Source organism: Hetaerina americana, unplaced genomic scaffold (assembly GCF_022747635.1).
Source record: "Hetaerina americana unplaced genomic scaffold, ioHetAmer1.1.p SCAF_8, whole genome shotgun sequence".
In the NCBI taxonomy this organism is placed as follows: Eukaryota; Metazoa; Arthropoda; class Insecta; order Odonata; family Calopterygidae; genus Hetaerina; species Hetaerina americana.
Genome location: NW_027287427.1, coordinates 77,307,051 through 77,325,888, shown reverse-complemented (window position 1 = coordinate 77,325,888; position 18,838 = coordinate 77,307,051). Strand labels below are relative to the sequence as shown.

The window sequence follows — 18,838 nt, the reverse complement described above, 5'->3', positions numbered from 1 at the left end:
CATCGTACACTAAACGAAAGTTAATGACATGAAAGGATTCGATGTTTTAAGGCTTAAATTAGTATAAATCAATCTTCCTTGAAGTAAAAATACCAATACATCTTCACTAATATTTTATTCGGTGAACTAGTTTCGACCCATCGTCATAGCGAGGATGACGGCGATGCGCCGAAACTGGTTGTACCGAACAAAAAAACACTGGAAAGATTCAAGGTTATTTTTACTCCAGTCACATGAAAGACGGTACTTACATGCAATAATGTCCAACAACAGGATTCAAATCATACGGGAGGAGTGTTAAAATGATGGGATTTATTTAAAAAAACACACAGAGTAAAAAACATACGCACTACCGATACTAATTATCTCCTTCTCGCCTTCAGTCATATACATTTTGATCGACTATACATGGCTCAATTAACAACGAACAAATACACGGATCAACTAAAAATTCTCATTCAGAGGTAATGGAAGCCAGTTGTGTTATTGTAGCAATAAAATTTACATTTTTAATGCAAACGCTATTGAGGGACGCAGGGGTGACTGACGAGTCTTTGGCGAAAGGATGCGATATTAGGACCGGCGGACAATGACGGTGTGTCGGAGTGCGAGGCGATCTCTGGCGAGCCGTGACGCCTTTCGTCTTCAATTTTTCTTGTTCAATGTCCACAGTAGTTTTGCACACTGGATTCATGCACCTCCCGTGCATTTGACTCCCATAAAATGTTGCATGACCCATAATTTATCATTAAACACCGCGAAATAAAAGAGGATCATTAGTGACGAATTCCGGATTCAATTTTTTTCGATAAAATACACTCGTATAGTATATTAAATGGTAGGTTTTGGATAGCTCCGCACGACTTTTTACACTATGCATCACAAAATGTTCTTCACATTATCCATCTCGTTATTTACTTCTTTCTTCATTCATTCTTCTCCCTTCGTGCTATCTAAAAAGTCTTCCCCTTCAATGCTTACCCAACGTTCTCCCTTCCATCACGGTCCTAAACATACCACTTCTACCACTACCTTTCAATATTTACCCATCTGTCTTTTCGGATTTACCCTATCGACTTGATCTCCTTGCTTACCATGCTCAAAACTTCGGTGCTTGTTTTCCTGCTCGTCCAAATTATTTTTTCAATTCTTCGCCACGACCACATCTCAAAAGCCTTAAGTATCATCCTCTTACCGAAAAGACCAGTCTTTGTGAATTACTATTGAGGATTATGCTCTAAATTAAAGTCTTTATTAATCTTTAATGCACAATTTTAGTTTGTGTACCTGTTATCAATTACATTCTTCTTGCAAATATCTCTTTCACTAACTCATTGCTTTTTGTGATGCTACATTAAATTAATTGTGGCTATGCTGATAAAATCATAATGATAATGATATTTTCTTCTTTAATACTGCCCAATTACAGACAACGTTGCAGCTATTCTTGTTTATTTCCTCCTAATTGGAATATTTAACCTAATGTAATCAATTATGGTGCTGAAAATGGATACCTCCTCTAAGTTATATAATAATTTTGCCTTGGGATCGATACACTTATAAAGTGAAATAAAAGCTGATATTCTTTCACAAGTTATCGCAATTAATTATGAGTATTCGAATTTATATATTTTACTTTTAAAATCCTACTGCATATACTTAAGCGTAAATGTGTTTCAAATTTGATTCTTTCAAGGATTATTTATAGAAAAAGCGAGGTAAATAAACAGGAGATTCGAGTGTCGTATTTTAGCCAAGTAAGATATTTCAGCACAGATTCCCCAATATCATTCGATTTTAGCATTCCTGCTCATTGAAGATTAGGCAAACTCGTAAACAAAAGACTAAATTTAATTTGTCAAGATTTTATTCCCGTCATTTATTCAAAATGCTTCAATGGTTTACATCTGACAACGTGAAATTATTCCCAAATTTCATCAAATTTCAGGTGATCATATGCCAGTTTCTCTATATATTTTAAAGGGAAATTGTTTATTTTACCTCTGAATCCCTTGTGACTCTGAGAATTGGGTAGGACTTGCAAATAATCGAATCGCAAAAAAATACGCAAAAAGGCTGTGCAACTGAAACCAAAAGATAATCTACACGAATACTCGCAAAAAGAAAAATTAATAGGCCGAAAACATTAATCTATCCAAATCAAAGCATGTGTTATGTAACTATGAATCAAAATTTTCACCTGCTATTTTTTATCTTTCACATGAGCAACCATTAGATGCTATTCACGATATTATTTGGCAACATTATTGCTGATTCGGTCACGTAGATCAACCGATGAAGATGTCAGCGCAATTAATCGCCAGTGGTGAAAAATTTTCAATATGGTATGGAAAGGTTTCCTTCAATAAGTGTTATCGAATATCATTAACTTTATCTCGACTGATTTTTTTCATGCGGGGAGCATTTCTAAGAGGAGAGCAAAAACCTAGACACTATTTTGGATAAATGACAGCCCGTGCATCCGGACTAAGGGCGAAAAAAAGACCCCTGCTCCTTCACTCGACCTTCGACACTTAAAAGTGCAACAGATGAAACCTCAACCCCCCCGAGAACAGGGTCACCTCTTTCCGTGGAATTTATCTCATCACTTCTCCCTCTGTCGGCGGAAGACCTTCAAATCCCGATCCATCTCCCATACCCCGCCGCATCCACCCCTTCTCTTCTGCCACGCGGAACCGAACACCCTTTCGGTCTCTCTGAATTGCCAGGAGTTTGCGCGTTCTCGCCGCCCGGCCCTCCCCCGCCACGCCTGCTTCCCCCAACCAACAATGCGAACGGGCGGACGCCCCGATCCCTTCAGTCCGCGAAGTCCGACCCTCCGCTCAGCTTGCCGAGGAGAGCTTTTAATTCTCGCGCGTAGAGACGGAGGCTGTGGCCGGCCGTGAGACCGCATCTCCGCCGCTGTCTGTCCCGAGTTCATCATCGTGCCGTTGTGCGCCCTGAGTGGTGTGGTTCCCTGGGTACACATATACGCTTGCACGTAAATATCACTTCTCACGCGACAACACATAGTGAGGTAGAAAAATGTTTTCGTGTTCTTTGCAGTGAGTAAACACGAATGTAATGTAAGGTATAACAGGCTATTTCGTACCCGTGTTATTTAGTTTACCCGTGACTGTATTCTGAAAAAGTAATCACATTTTATTATAACATTAGTTGACAGCTTAATCTATCGCGTGCTGCTATCTGACTGTGCCTTGCATTGGACAAGTGTTATTGCACGCTCAATGATTGGGAACATTTTGTGCTAAGATACTGGAATTAATAAGCGAAAAAGAATTCTCGCCTATATACACACTTTTAAATATTTCACTATCTTTCCTTGATTACTTTGAATATTCTTGCATCGTTAAAATAAACTTCGGGTGCCTCTTAATTTTTAACTCCCGAATGGATGAAAATAGAGAAAATAATTACGAGGGTTTAAAATTGAAGTGTGTTTCTTGCCCCTAATCCAATTGCAAACTACCCTGAATTTTGAATTCCTAACCTCTTCTTAAACATATTAAAAAACCTTGTTGAGCGTTAATTACTTCAATAAGGTCAGAGAAGAAGAGCTATACGTGTCCAGTGATGCTACAGATGACTTGACCTCAATATCCTCAATGAAAATTGTGTTTACAGAAAACAATCTTCGAAAGTATGTTTATTGTGTGGTGTTATATTGTGGTTGCTTCAAAGTGGTAAAAAGTGACGTTCATCGTGACAGTTAAGCCTGATATGTTTCAACTAACGTATTCAAGTATGGTATTTTCTTTCAAATCCATTCATCATCACTTTCCGTATGCTTATAATCAAAGGAAAATATCTTCCAATGTGAGGAAGTGTAGTTATTTCAATGTTTTGGTGCAGTCAAAATAAGTCATGTTTTCATTGATGTGTAGAGACTTGTGACTAGGGAATGTCTGTGAAAAAAAAATTGCACTTTCCTACAGATCAGATTTATTTGTAACGGAAAACGCGTTCGATTCAAATTGTGATGTATCATATTTATACCTGTTTAAGGTTGAAGAACTTTCATTACATCTCGTCTGAATCTGTAAAATATCTATGAAGTGTTTCTTGGTGACGACGAATGACCCTAATTCACATCAGAACCCTCCTTTATTATCATTGAGGTCACTTTCTTAATTTTTTAATCGTGTGTTTTTACATGGAACCCCACAAAATTGACACATAGATTTACACCACTGAAGACGAAAAATTATTCTATTGGAAAATGTTCCTAAAACAGAGGAGTAATTCATTTTTTTTACCGAGTTAACTTCTATGCTCCAATGAGTATACCCCTTGAAATAATCGCGCAAAACGTTTTAGTGTCGTATTTTGTAACCCTTATCATGAGTTCAACTGCATGCATCTGAGGTATATAGCAGGTATCGATAGAAACAAGCACTTTTTTAATAGTTAGAAACTAAATTAGCAATTGGGTTTCCTAAGAAGTTCGTTCCGTTTTGGATACCGCCACAGATACGCGGTAATGACCTTTATCCCGTGTTATGCGGCCCCACCCTGACATTGCCACCATGACATTGAATTTCAAGGAAAAAGTGCTCGTTTGTGTGTTAAGTTGTGAGTGCTGCCATTATTCAATTTCTTAGAACATTAAAATAAACAATTCCACGTCAAAGAAATGGGAAAAGAAACAATTTTTTAGAACATCGCTGTAAATACTTCTTGGCTCTCTCACCAGCGACTTTAAAAATTCAACTTTAAAAATTAGCCACTGTTGATTCTATAACTGCAACTTTTTCTATATTTAATTGGTCGTTGCTATAAAAATATTTAAAGAGGGTCTTTTTACACAATTTTTATCATTGAGCTTATTCAAATTTTTTTTCGATTCACAATTTTGCAAATGTTCACAGACACGAGAAGATGTCGAAGAAACTGCGTTCATTGTGCACAATATTGTAATTACGCCCAAAGCAATACATTAGCAACTGTATTCGCTCAATATTTCACTGATTCATTACGCTTCGTATTTTGATAAACTGTGAATATTGTTGCAACCTCTATGAATGAACAAAGGCGCACAGGGCTGATATTTCGGACGATCGAACGGTCTCATGATGAAGTTCATTTCTAAACTGTTTCTTTCCGATAGATAAATATTCATATTCAGTGGAGGGCCTGTTAGCAGTCTACGAATTTAATTCAATCGTGTTGAAATCAATTACAGTCAAGTCATACATTGCTATTGCCACCCTGAGAGTGTTTTAAAATCATTTTTTACAAATAAGGAAAAAAGGTAACACCCCTATCATTATTTTAAACTACTATAAACACTGCTGGGTTATACATTAATTCTCATCGTCGTTGGTTACAACAGTGTATTTCATGTAAATCCGGTGGAATAAGTATTACGAAAATTAACCGAGTGAATGGGTGCAATTGAACTCCTTTAAGAATAAAAACTTTCCATGGTATCCAAATTTAGTAAGATATATCTTTCAACCACTGCAAAGGGTGATTCGCCAAAAATAATTCTTCAGAAATCATTTTATTTGGAGAAATGTATTCAATCATCTAATAGTGCTGTGTGTGCCAATCTTCCCATGTCTTCGCTTTTTCAGTGAAATTGCGTACATTTTCTCCCACAAAATTTACTCGGGAACACGAAGATATATTTAAATGATTCGGGTGTCCAGTTATTAGAAAGAATACAACAGAAATTTAGAAGTCACAATGGATATCGCGCATTCGGATTCGGAAAAGTACGAGAACCGAACTTCTGATTTCAACAAGCTGTACAAAAAAATCGGCAAGGAGCCCCTGAGGAAGTGGATGATGGCGAAGGGAGCCCCACGCCCCAAGCCAAACCTAACGGAGGACGATGGCAGGCCGACGGCGAGCAGACAAGACATCGACGTGACCATGTGGGACTCGCTGTACACCAGCCAGTCTTTATTCAACTCGAAAGCGGACCAGGGACAAATGCTCGACTTCGGAGCGAAACCGGACCAGACGAACTTCCCCTTCCTGCAGTATACAGCCGAGACCGGGTACAACGACAGCGTGGTCGTCACCGACTCGTCCCTTCCCTTCTCCACAGGGACGTTTGACCTTAACCGCACGACCTTCAACGTGACTGTGATCCCGACGAGTCAGGCATCGCCATCGGGCTATGACATCCTGAGATGGGTGCACATCCCGGCCTATGCGGTGATCCTGTGTCTCGCCGTGGCCGGGAATGCCCTTGTCATCGGAACGCTGGCTCCCAGGCTCTTGCCGCGGATACCCAGTCGACTCATGTGGAAGACGACAAGAAGCATGGATGGACCGTCATCCGGAGTGGCAGACGCTGGCTCCTGGAGGGTGAGATCACTCACCAACGTGTTCTTGCTCAACCTGGCGGTAGCAGACCTTCTCCTCGGACTTCTCTGCGTGCCCTTCACCCTCGTCGGCGCCATCCTGAGGGACTTCGTCTTTGGCGGTGCCATGTGCAAGCTCATTCCGTACCTTCAAGGTGAGCTGGTTCTACTTTTCTTAATAGATCGTCCACTACACATGTTGCACCAGAGTGCAGCACAATCTTGAATATCTGTTATGCTTTGTAACTTCACGAGTAGTGAAAGGGCACAATGCTAATCCTTTTCCATATCTTAATTAGGGACAACTATGTTTGGCTGCTAACATACGTGCGTATGAGCGTGAAGTTAGCAATGAAAATACGTGGGAATCGTTATGAGTCTTTGAATAGAGCGTGAAAATTACCTGACACAAGGTATCATGCTGCTGTCTTTCTTTCACTTCCTCATTAAAGTAATTGCATTTCAAAAGATAATTGCGTGCAGAATTATTTACCAATGCACGCACTCTTTTAAAAATGACTTTATAGACTTGGTTTAAAGTGGATTCTTGAAAAACTATTAATACCTCAAGCTCATATGGATATTGGGGCATCGGTATCAAATTACGAGCGCAAAAATAAATAAAAATAAGTATTATTAAATTTTCACAGCTTTGTATAAACTCATAATTTTTATTATTATTATTTATTTTAGCTTCTGACATTTTGTTAGGTGAGAGTTATCTAAAGTTGGCAAAATTAAAAGTTAAAAAAACTCCAATTCATGCAAACACTGATGGGACTTATATGTCAACATTCTACATCTACATCTACTAAATACCCCGCAAGCCAACGCAAGGGCGTGTGGCGGGGGGTGCTAGGACACCACCCGTAATTTAGAAAAGAAAAAGAAAAAAAAACGCATGCAATAACGACAAAATCATATTAAAAAAAACATGGCATACATTCATGCATGAACACTTACACCCCACACACATGCAAACACTCAAACTACCAACTAACATACACATGCACCTGAAAGTATACCTAACATCTCTATAGTATTTAATTTTGTTCCAACTTGTAAATTCAACGTTTTTAATATTTCTAAAGTGACTTCGGTTTCTTGCTATTATGATTTCTGATTGTTCTGGGAAAGAATGAGTACTTGTACCTATCTGTCTTGGAATCTATCTCCCTTAGTTTAACATTGTATTTAAGATTGTAACATTGACATTATTAATACAAATAATCGGATACCTTATCATATTTGAAAACTTAATGCGATCAGACACTGTGAGCTTATGGTAAAATTCTCGAATTTGCCATCAAAGTAATTCCTAAATTAATTCAAAAATTAGAAGGCACCGCGATGAACTCAGTAACGGCGCTCGGTTTGGATTGTATTCTCTAGTTACTTGGAAATTCACGATGTTATTGGGATAAATAAAAAAATCTGGAATAGTTCCTTTCAGCGAGCTGAGATTTGATTCAATTATAAAACACGAAAAGAATGCATTAAAATTAGTAATAAAAATTGACAAAATATTCTGCGGGGATTCTCGTCAGTAAACAAAGGATTTTAACTGCTTGAAATAACAAAGGGTGCTTCAATCAACCAGAGTATGCCATTTTCTCAAAAATAATTTTTCTTTGGATGTTTATTACAAATCGAGCAACATAGGTAATTATAAGAATAGGTTTGATATATGGTTAAATATTCAATGTGTACCTTGTTTACGTAAATTAATTTCCCATCATTGATTGGGAAATTAATAATACCTTAACTGCGCTCACCCGCTCTTACTTCGTTTTTATTTCGTGGGTTTTTGGATGAACATGCGAGCAATTATTGCATGATATTACAACCACTACCATTAAATACGAGGGTCATCCGGAAAGTAGTACCCGTTCGTGCCGCATGAAGTGCTGACGACGCGAGTAGCCGCTGGACGAGGTCAGATAGCTTAAGTGGCTTGTCTGCCTTCTCTGAGCCAAGTTGCGTGACGCTAGCATTGCCTGTGTTGTTTCTGTGATTGTTTACAATGTTTAAAAAAATTGAGAACGCCGCCAGTTGTGAAGTGAGGGCAGTGATTAAATTCCTCAATGCAAGAAACGTTCGCCCATGTGATATTCATCGCCAATTAAAGGAGGTGTATGGAGACAATGTAATGGACGAGTCGTCTGTTCGGCGGTGGTGTCGCAACTTCAACATGGGGAGGGGGAACACACACGACGATGAGCGTTCGGGGAGACCGTCTGTCATTACAGACCAACTGGTGAGCTCAGTTGACGAATTCGTGAGGAACGATCGGCGCGTCACAATTGATGACATCTGTGAGCATTTTCCCAATGTTTCTCGAACAATTGTTCATGAAATTGTTAAACACCATCTGCATTATGCAAAAATTTGTGCAAGATGGGTCCCTCGCGTATCTCAATGAGCTGGCGGCGAAGGACTATGCAGCAGGAATACAGAAACTTGTCACACGTTATGACAAATGCCTTAATTTGCTTGGAGATTATGTTGAGAAGTAGTTTAAAGTATCCTCTTTCAAATAAAATTTTTTATGTTTGTTAATATTTACTTTTGTGTCTTTATTTCACGAACGGGTACTACTTTCCGGATGGCCCTCGTATATCGTTTTCCAAATCCTCATAATTTTACCAGTCTTTGAGCTATTCACACAGCCCATTCTCCCTCTACTTGCAACTCCTTCACTCTAATTGCTTCACTTAACCCTTTTAACTTCAACTTCCAACTGATTTTCAATATTTCCTTTACACATCATCCGTGCCACTTTTGTAATTCTCGTAGTAACCTTGTCTTTCCTTAAAATATTTAACACAACGACCATTACTACGGCGAGAGAGATAATGTCAATGAAATTTTTGAGACTAGTTGCAAAAAATAAAGATTTAAGATACCATTTTTCCCAGGAACGATAAGATATCAGAATAAATTGACCACGCTATATGGATAATTATTTTTTCTTTTAATTCAAAGTATCCTATCTTGATGTCATTATCTCATCTATTATTATTTATTGGCCAACTTGTACTGAGCTAAAATACCCTACACTATATTATCCCACCACTTTCAAAAATATTACAACACCAGTAATATACCAGGTTTTGAATTTGATAACACACTCATCGGTTTAGTACACAGAAATACTTATTGAAAGCTCCGAGTTTGTGAAAATAAAACAACAGTAGCGTAAAAATAAATGGCATTTCCTTCATCAATCAATCGTAATAATATCATTGATATGGGTTGGCACTCTGGTCAATCTCATCAGACTTGCATACAATTCAATATAATGCTCAAAGAACTTTGGAGGAACTTACCGCACATCAAGAAAGTTACCATGCTAAAAGAACTTCTGGGAGGATGAAAATAATACGAGGCGAAGTATTATGTAAAGAGCCTACGTCAGTTAATTAGATTTGGAAGTGCTAATCAGCAAATTTAAAACAGCGACGATGGTGATGAAGGGGAAAACGCACCTAGGAAAGATAATATTTTACCGAATTACTCAAGATTTTAAACACGCTTGGAAAGTTTGAAGTTTTGGAGAATAAAGTTATTTCAGAGCATATATTAGGAAGGATATAGACTACGGAAATCAATAAAATTTCAATCTATGGCGTATTGAGTTAAAGATTATCAAACTGTTTATACAAGTGGGCAAAGTTGACAAACGAGAAGCTCAGTTTCGAAACGTGAGTGGAAAACGTGACTCCATGGAGTACTGAGTAATAAACCATAGTATTTATATCAAAAAAGAGAATAAAATCAAAGAATATTAAAATAGGATTAAAACAACCATGAACCATGTTTCCATTTACATGCTCTTATTTCTAGGAATCTTCTTTCTCCATCGACAAATCATCAGATTGACTGGGGACGGTTATCGTAAAGTCGATGTTTTGCAAGAAAAAAATCAACTTTAATGATCATTAAACTTGTAGTTGACACTAATGCATACATTTATAACAATTTAAATATTCATTTGGTATATTTATCCTCGATTCCCACCTTTAATATTTCCCAAATATTAAGTAGCAGGATTTATTTTTTTCCCAGCAAGAAAAACGGACGGGTGGCGGTTTAACTGGATAAGTACGAGGGAGGGGAGTCTCACGAAAGGTTGAAGACCGATGACAGAGTGCTCCCAGCCTTTGCGGAGTGCGGATCGTTCGTTTGTGAAACCTTTTTAACGTGACCTCGTGTCTCTTCTTTATGAACCGGTTATTTGAACAGTGCTACGCCATCAAATTTTGCCTGAAAATGGGAAAAACCGGGAAAGAGATTCATGACATGCTCAAGGAAGAGTATGGTGATGTAGCCATGAGTAGTAGATCGGGCGATTTTAAGTGCCATAAGTTGTTTCAGTAAGGTAGAGATTTTGAAGACGCCGAACGTTCACGACGCCCTTCGACCTCCAAAAGTGACGAAATCCTTGCAAAGATTTGTTGGACAGGGATCACAGATTAAGTGTTCGCATGTTTTCTCATGAGCTTGGCAGCTCTTAAAGTGAAGTGCATCGGCATTTGAACCGAAACATGGGCACCAGAAATGAGGCGCGTGAGAACTCGGTGCCGCGAGTGCTCTAAGACGAACAAAAGGAAACTCGCGCATGGGTATACCAATAGCTCCTCGACCATAAGAATGAAGATCCAAATTTTTTAGACAATGTCCTACCAGACTTCTTTCACTTTCCTTGCTTTAAAACCATGCTAAAAGAATGTCACCACGGCTCGGTGGAAGCGTTACAAGAGTATCTGACGAGGGAGCTAAGCAGCATTCCGGGCGCCGCCTTCCATAAGGCGTAAGATACGTGAAAAACCCGCCGGCAGCGGTGTGGGACACACAAAGGTGCTTCTTTAAAGACTTTTCAGTGAATGCATAAATTCTGGCAATAATTATTTTTTAATTAACTCAGTCCCACTAGTTTTGGGACAGACCGAACTTGGATACTAAACAGGATGCTCTCTCCTGTATACTAACCAAGCACAGATTGCAATCGTGGGATACGTTAAGACGGTATTTCAGAATCCATTGCAGGGAAAAAGAAATAAAACATCAACAGAAGAAACCAAAAGTAATTACCTTTTGAGGAAAAGGAAGACCTATCGAAAATCAAAGCAGAAGGGAATAAATAAAGCGGATGGGCACTTGACGAGGTTAGACAGTTTCGGAAGGAATTGAGCACGCCGTAAAGGGCATTAGAATATCAATGCAACAATTTCAGAGATTAAAAATCGTTCACCTTGACTGGGATTCGAACCCAGATCCCTCAATATCCGGTCGAGTGCTTTAGCCACTTAAGTTACCGAAGCGTCCTCTTAAACTCTGAAATTTTGGGGCTTTTAAAGGAACTAGATGTTGTGACGAAATACCGTACATACAATGTCATCGGCATTCGTATTCGTGCGCGACGCGCCACGGTCCACGAGGTTAAAGCCAACTTTTAAACACGTATGGTGTTTATACTTTGACAAAATTCTAAAGAAACTGCGGGAGATGCCGCAACAGTAACTTTTAACGGAGTCATCCGCTAATGTGCATTTCAATGCAACAATTTCAGAGATTTGTCACAACATCTAGTTCCTTTAAAAGCCCCAAAATTTCAGAGTTTAAGAGGACGCCTCGGTAGCTTAAGTGGCTAAAGCACTCGACCGGATATTGAGGGATCTGGGTCCGAATCCCAGTCAAGGTGAACGATTTTTAATCTCTGAAATTGTTGCATTGAAATGCACATTAGCGTATGACTCCGTTAAAAGTTACTGTTGCGGTATCTCCCGCAGTTTCTTTGGAATTTTGGCATAAGAATAGTTAAACTTTCAGAAGAATTTGCTTCTCATGTGAGATTAATAATAATTAATCTAATAATAATAATAATTTTCTGATGAAATATGAATCAGTAAAAATAATGCATTAGTGTCCTAAATCTATGTCCATAAAAAAATAGGAAACGCACATGCATGAATGTTACCAGATATTTGAGCGATGGATGGAAAACATATGCATGCTAAATGAATTGGCATAAAAAAACCTTGACTCTGATATGAAAGACTTGTGACTGTGAGAGAGAGAACTTCTTTTGATAGAACACAATTGGCTATTCCACATTTGCAAGAAAGTGGAGAAAACACTTTTTTAAGGCTATAAATGGAATAAAATATTCCTGGGAGAAAAAAAAATTGAATTAACAACTTGCGGGCGGAAAGTAATTTATATTGAGGTCATACATAATATTTTTAAGAAATCATTTAAGGTGCATCATCTTTCTGTAAACCACTTGATATTAATAAAGTTTTACTTATTTTTTATGATTAATAACGCATTTCGACTTTATCTAAAATCCATTTCCCCAAGATTCAAATCTTCTTAGTCTCCAAATTATCTACATTCAGTATCGTCCGACGTTTCCAAATCCCTATTTAACCAATGCGGCTCTGTCTGAATTTTTTCTGCTGATCTAGTCAATTCCATTACGCCACAATTTTATATGAAGACGAAAGGAAAAGCCTTACTTCCCCGATGCCAGACACGACACCCGCCTCTTTGGACAAAAGCCCCTAGTTGCTCATTCTCAAAATTGTGCCATCATAGGTATTCCTTAGTTTCCTGAGCCGACAATTTGATTCAATCCACAGATATATTTTTTGTTTGGAATCTTTTTCGTTCCATTTTTCCATATAATCTTGTTTGTCTTAAATATGTTCCCTATCCATTTCCTCATCCAATATTCTTGAAAAATATTTAATTATGAAGGGTTTGAAAGGACTTTGTGCCTTCCATCTGCCATCCTTGATCAAAGTTTTCCGAGAGAAAAACCTGGAAAATATCTTCAAGTTGGTTGTTCGGTGTCATAACGACTATATGAAAAGAAGAATACGCCGTTGCGTTCTTCCCTATGTACTAGTTTGATACATTCATTTTCCCCGTGATTTCTAACTAAAGATGTCATACCTAACACTATTTCCGCTAAAACAGTCTACCGTTTTAACCGGCCTAGTCATCACAATTGACATAAGTTACCTCATTAAAACCATAAAATCATCTATTACTGCGCCTTATGACGATTCACATTATAAGTGACAAGAAAACATGTTAATGCATATTTTTGCAAGTCTTTTAATTTATGCCACGAGTGCGGGCAATATTTTCTCCTTTCACAAAAAAAGAGGAAGTTTTTTCATCCCACTAGGATGGGAACAAACATATCCACTGCTATCGGCCACAAAGAGACGCCTACGCGACCCAGAATATAAAGGCGATATTCTCGTTTTGGCTTTTATAGCTTCATCTCCCTTTGTAGATATCCAACGGAAACGAGATGCTAAATCGAGAACAACTGAGATTCGGTTTTGGAACTGCCTCCTCTTCCGTGAAGTTTTCTGCAGTTGCATCGATGAACGGAAGCGACGCGGCGTGGGAGGTGATGAATAATCACCTCCGCTTATGCAACCACTGGCGGGCACACAGGACCAACTCCAAAATGCATTTTGCTGAGGAAGGCAATGGACTGGAAATACCGGCTGATCATAATAAAGCAATTCAGCCACAAAGGCGCACTTCAAAATGTTATGCTCATTTACTCGTTTCATCGACGAGCAAATAGTTGATTAAATACGTACACGGGAACACTGGTCGCATTTTGGGAAAGTTTTCCTTACCCGTCAAAGAGCCAAGTTCAGCCCAACTTCATTAACTGGTTACTTGCAGATGAATACCAGCCACTTTGTGAAGTATATACCGAAGCCGAAAGAAAGATTTGGAATAATATATTCTCGTTTACCGATGTATTCATTTACCGATGGCACTACACTAGGTTCCTCAAGAAAAATCCGATGCTGTGTTGTGAAAGCCGCAATAGTGGGTAGGTTTCTCATTAAGAGAAACTTAAAATATTTCAACATGATCAAACAAGTCGTGTTCATGTGAACACGTTGATAACCAAAAAACAAGATATAAGAACCGCTATTCCTGATTTCCACTGCTTATATTAGAAAATATTATGTCGGTAGTTCAAAATTCCATGCATCATTCCTCAATATGGTTCGGTCGATAAAGAGGACCACAAGGTCATATACATTTTTATGTTAAACAATTTCCGCAGTCTACGGACAAAGCATTTGAAACCCTATCCTTGAAACTCAATTTATAAGGAAAGAAAGATTCCGATTCGGAACATTGGAGAGAACGAAGAAACTTGATTTTTACCATTTTTTACGGGAGATTCTGATCTTCCTGCCATTTTATACAAGGTTTGTTATTTTTGATACGTCATGCAATGAAAAAATCTTTAAGAAATCTCTGTAAGGCTCGTTTATAAATAGTTAAGGGGTAAATGAAGGAGAACTAATTTGGAAGATTCCACTGGACTGTTTATTTTTCACGACCATGGTTGCGTCGCAAAGGCAACACCATTAGGTATGTTGATGTGACCTTGCGACGAAACTATGGTCGTGAAAAATAAAAATTATTTAATCTCCTTCATTTACGCTCAGTATAAAAGGCATCCAATAAGTAACGACCAAGACAGTATCTTATATGAGTAGTTAAGACTGGCCCTAAAATGATTCTGACGCATTCACAAAATAATGTATCCGTCCTATTTTTGCATGGCATTGTTATCTTCAATTTTCAAATAAAATATAAATAATAGATGACAGATATTCAAAACTATTGGCAAACATAGGATTGGTGAATGTTGTTCAAATTTACTTCTGCATCGAGGCTCACTAATGAAGGCCAAAGTAACATAATTTTATGCGGAAAGTGAAACACAATTCAATGACTTGAAATTTGGACTTTTTAAGTATTCAAATAGTTGATTCTCATTTGGTCAAAGCAAATGAATTATTACATTAATTATGTAATGATATGAATCCAATTTAATTACTATCCTTTCTTTTTTATGAGAATCCGTAAAATTTATTCAAATATTTTCTCTCGACACTGGAACACGCAGAGCTCAAATTCCAAAGACTTAATTCAGTCCCATGAACCCTTCCTTTTCACCCGCTATATAACTTCTTATCTCCACTTCATATCCCCGCCGAACCCTGGCGAGTGTCTATATTTTTATATATAAATATAAGGTGATTTGGTCTATTAATGTTCACATTACACCCACCCATTCATCTCATTTCGTATATTTATAAAATTTTAACCCTCAGAATCATTTTTTCTTTTTCAATATTTTGTGTCCGTATATCAATATGCTCCCATGAAAATAGTAGTGACAGGAAAAACCATGAAAAGTTTCTTTAAAAAGATATTTACCAAATAGAACATATGACGAAATTATCTCACAGAATACGGTAAAGACTCGTCCGGTTGCTGATCCACCATTATAAAAGCATTCCTACGATTTCCAGTTTGATATTTTTAATAGAATGGTTATACGTTGCAAGGGCATCAAAAGAATATTTTTTTAAGGTTTCAATGGATTCAATTCCACGAGTTACACGTATACGGTTGTCACCTTCATTACCACCAAATATAATTTATTTTCAAACTAATTTGATATTCAATAAAATAAACTTCTGTATAAATTCCTGGAATCCCCCCATTATCCGAAGGGTTAAACTTCAAAATTGACGGCACAAGTGTGCATGATGTAGAGCGTAGACGCAAACCCAGCATCCAGACTGATGATATCGTTCAAATAGATGAATAAGATCCGCGACCATTTCGAAGATTTACGATTGGTAGTCTAGCTGATAAATTTCCACTTTTTAGACGCACCACCACTTACGCGATTGTTGAAAAAAACTCGGGAATCACGAATTGTGCACAAAGTGGGTACAGAAAATCCTCACCCTCCAACAAAATGAGCAAAGAATGTTGAGCGACGAGTTGCTCGAACCAAGGGGAAGATTGAGTGTTTTGATTGGGTGTTATTGATTACCCGCTTACTCCTTTAGTCGTAATCTTTCACCAAGCGATCGTTTTCCCTTTGTGAACTTGAAACAGCAGCTCGGTAGACAACGGTTTGAAGTGAAAGAGGACTCAAGACCTCATGAGTTACATGGCTCAATTTCCAACCTTAGAATTATTACGTGGATAACGTAGCTGGTGCAGCGTCACGAAAAAGTCTTAGAGGTGAACGGCGATTATGCAGAAGAGTGAAACAGGGTCGCAGGTAACCAATGTCGTCCATAAAATCTTTTTCTAATGAATGCATTTTTATAACCAGAGGGCCCTTACTTTTCAAGTATGTCTCGCAATTGAGAACTTCTTCTGAACTATAGAATACCATCAATACTATATCTCTGGGATAAAAAATACACTTATTTCATGTCCCTTTTTGTATCCTAATACCTTTGGCCTCCTTGAAAGAGTTCCCCTGCTTTTCGATGCAGTTTCCCATCTCAAGGACATTGGAGTCGGGTCCTTTCCCACCACCAGCCGGACCACCCTAATCCATGGAAGCCGTTAGCACTTAGAAGTGGGAGGCCCTTTTTATCTCCTTCGCTGAATCCTCGGTAGTGGAAACGAGGATGGCATTTGAGAGGGGCATCACCCTTTTAACCGTAACAAATTGAAGAATATGATAGAAGGTAAGTACAGGAAAAACCTAAGAGAGGAAGGAGAAGGTCGAAAATGACAATGTGAAGAAGAGAGAAACCTACTGACGGCATAAAACAGAGGCAAAGGATAGGAATGCGGATGACAAAGCAACTAGGACCTGCACAAGCAGAGTACTCCCATTCTAATGATGAGTATTCCCATCCTATCTAGGCCAAAGTTTTGACATTATTAGGTACTACTACTGTTTATTTAGGGTTTACGTGAGGGAAAGGCAAGCAAGTTCTTAACCAATCTTATGATGCTTCACTTATCCGTTGAGATTTTTCGTCACAAGAAAAGGTGGGTGACCACGAAATTGCTGCCGATCCACCTGGTGTACAGAACAGGCGGTTAAGTATGATGGTAAAAAGAAACTTAACACTTTCACAATAAAGGTGACCTGATGATGATGCGTAGCATCGAAATCATGTTCGAAAAACATTAAAGCTTTGTTGTGAAAATGTTAAGTTTCTTTTTACCCTCATAATGAAGGATTTCCACAAAGTTAAACCTGAAACTATTATGTTTGCGGTTAAGTAGTTTTCCTTTAATATAAGTGAATGGACAAGTGATAGGGTAGAGTTCTATATAACAGTGTCCATTCCTGAAATAAAAAAATTTTTTCCACTCGAATACTTCGTTGGCGGTCGCTTTATAACAATGCATATTTTGTTATGAAATAAGAAAGGTTGACCTCGTTCTCCTCAAGAGCGCCTTGCGGCTTATTCAGCATATTCTGCGTATACGTATTTTACCTGGCGGTGGAAATCTTGTGGCAGTCGAAACCAGAGAATCCCGTAAGGGCTGCAGTGAATAAGTATTACTTTGCGTCTACTGTATAATGGCATTTGCTTTTTCTTCTCTTTGTTGACTTATTCGTCTCTATTACCGAAACAGAAAAAAAAAGTTGTAAGGCGTCCTTCGGGGAAACTTTCATAGCGCGCGAAGAAGTTGTCGTTGTTACTCTGAATGCAATATTTACATACGACCGCAAGGAGATGATACTCACTTTCGAGGCAAGTCGCGAATAAAGTTTTTGTCACGGCATGGAAAATATTTTCACTCTTTTACTGCTAAAGGTGTCTTTTCATTATATGAATCGAATTCTCAGAATACAGCATTGATACCAAGGAGAGCTGACGTTCCCATAAAAAAAGGTATTTGTTAAATTGATAACACTTTCGGAGGTAAACAATATCGAGAAATGGCGGAAAACTTTTCTCTCTTTTTTTCTAAAACTAAAGCGATCAATGGAACAAAAACAAATATGAATTCGCTAAAACTTTGAAGTTAAAATCAGTCAAATATTAAGGAACAGAAAAATATCCTACTGGGTTTTGATATGCGTTTTATTGTAAATAATGCTGTATTTACCATAGTTCAAATTTCAAAAGTGAGAGTTCATCTTTATCACGGAAGAGATTCAAGGCAAAATAAAATCAATAATCGAGTAAGCTGCAGGAGTCTGGAGGAGACAATAGGTCCGAGTGGTTTCACTGCCAAAACTAACAGATCAGGCAAGAGTTAAATTACGGATTAATATTACGTCTGGGGCTTAAATGTATATTATTATTGAATCTATATAAACATAAATACGTGGTTTGCGAGAAATAACAAGCAGAATGTTTTTCAATGCATTGCATTTAATCAACATCAAATAGTAAACATAAATTTACGCAAAGAAAAAAAATGTAGGCCATCTAAATGCATACTGAATTCCAAATTCAGAGGGTTTAAGATTGTAATGCAAGGAGTGTGAATAAAAGAACATATATCAGTCCTCTTCTAGTCTGGAAATAACTTCTAGGTAATCGGTAAAACCCTAGATGCGGCCCATTGATTGAACTAGGGTATGCTGTCGGTGAGAAACTGATTCACTTGAGTTTTTTTGCTACTTTATTTACATATATTTCCTTGTAAAAATTGGTATGGGT

The 18,838-nt window shown here is 38.0% G+C and overlaps 1 protein-coding gene across 1 annotated transcript in view; it reads left to right on the top strand.

Moving 5' to 3' along the window:
* Nucleotides 1–5,709: 5,709 nt before the first annotated feature.
* LOC139698147 (cholecystokinin receptor type A-like) overlaps nucleotides 5,710–18,838 on the top strand; it is a 460,304-nt gene continuing 447,175 nt past the window's right edge. Inside the window, exons 1-2 of the mRNA XM_071597070.1 lie at nucleotides 5,710–6,247; nucleotides 6,335–6,490. Of these exons, the coding sequence (XP_071453171.1) occupies nucleotides 5,710–6,247; nucleotides 6,335–6,490 (694 nt within the window). The remainder of the gene's footprint in view (nucleotides 6,248–6,334; nucleotides 6,491–18,838) is intronic.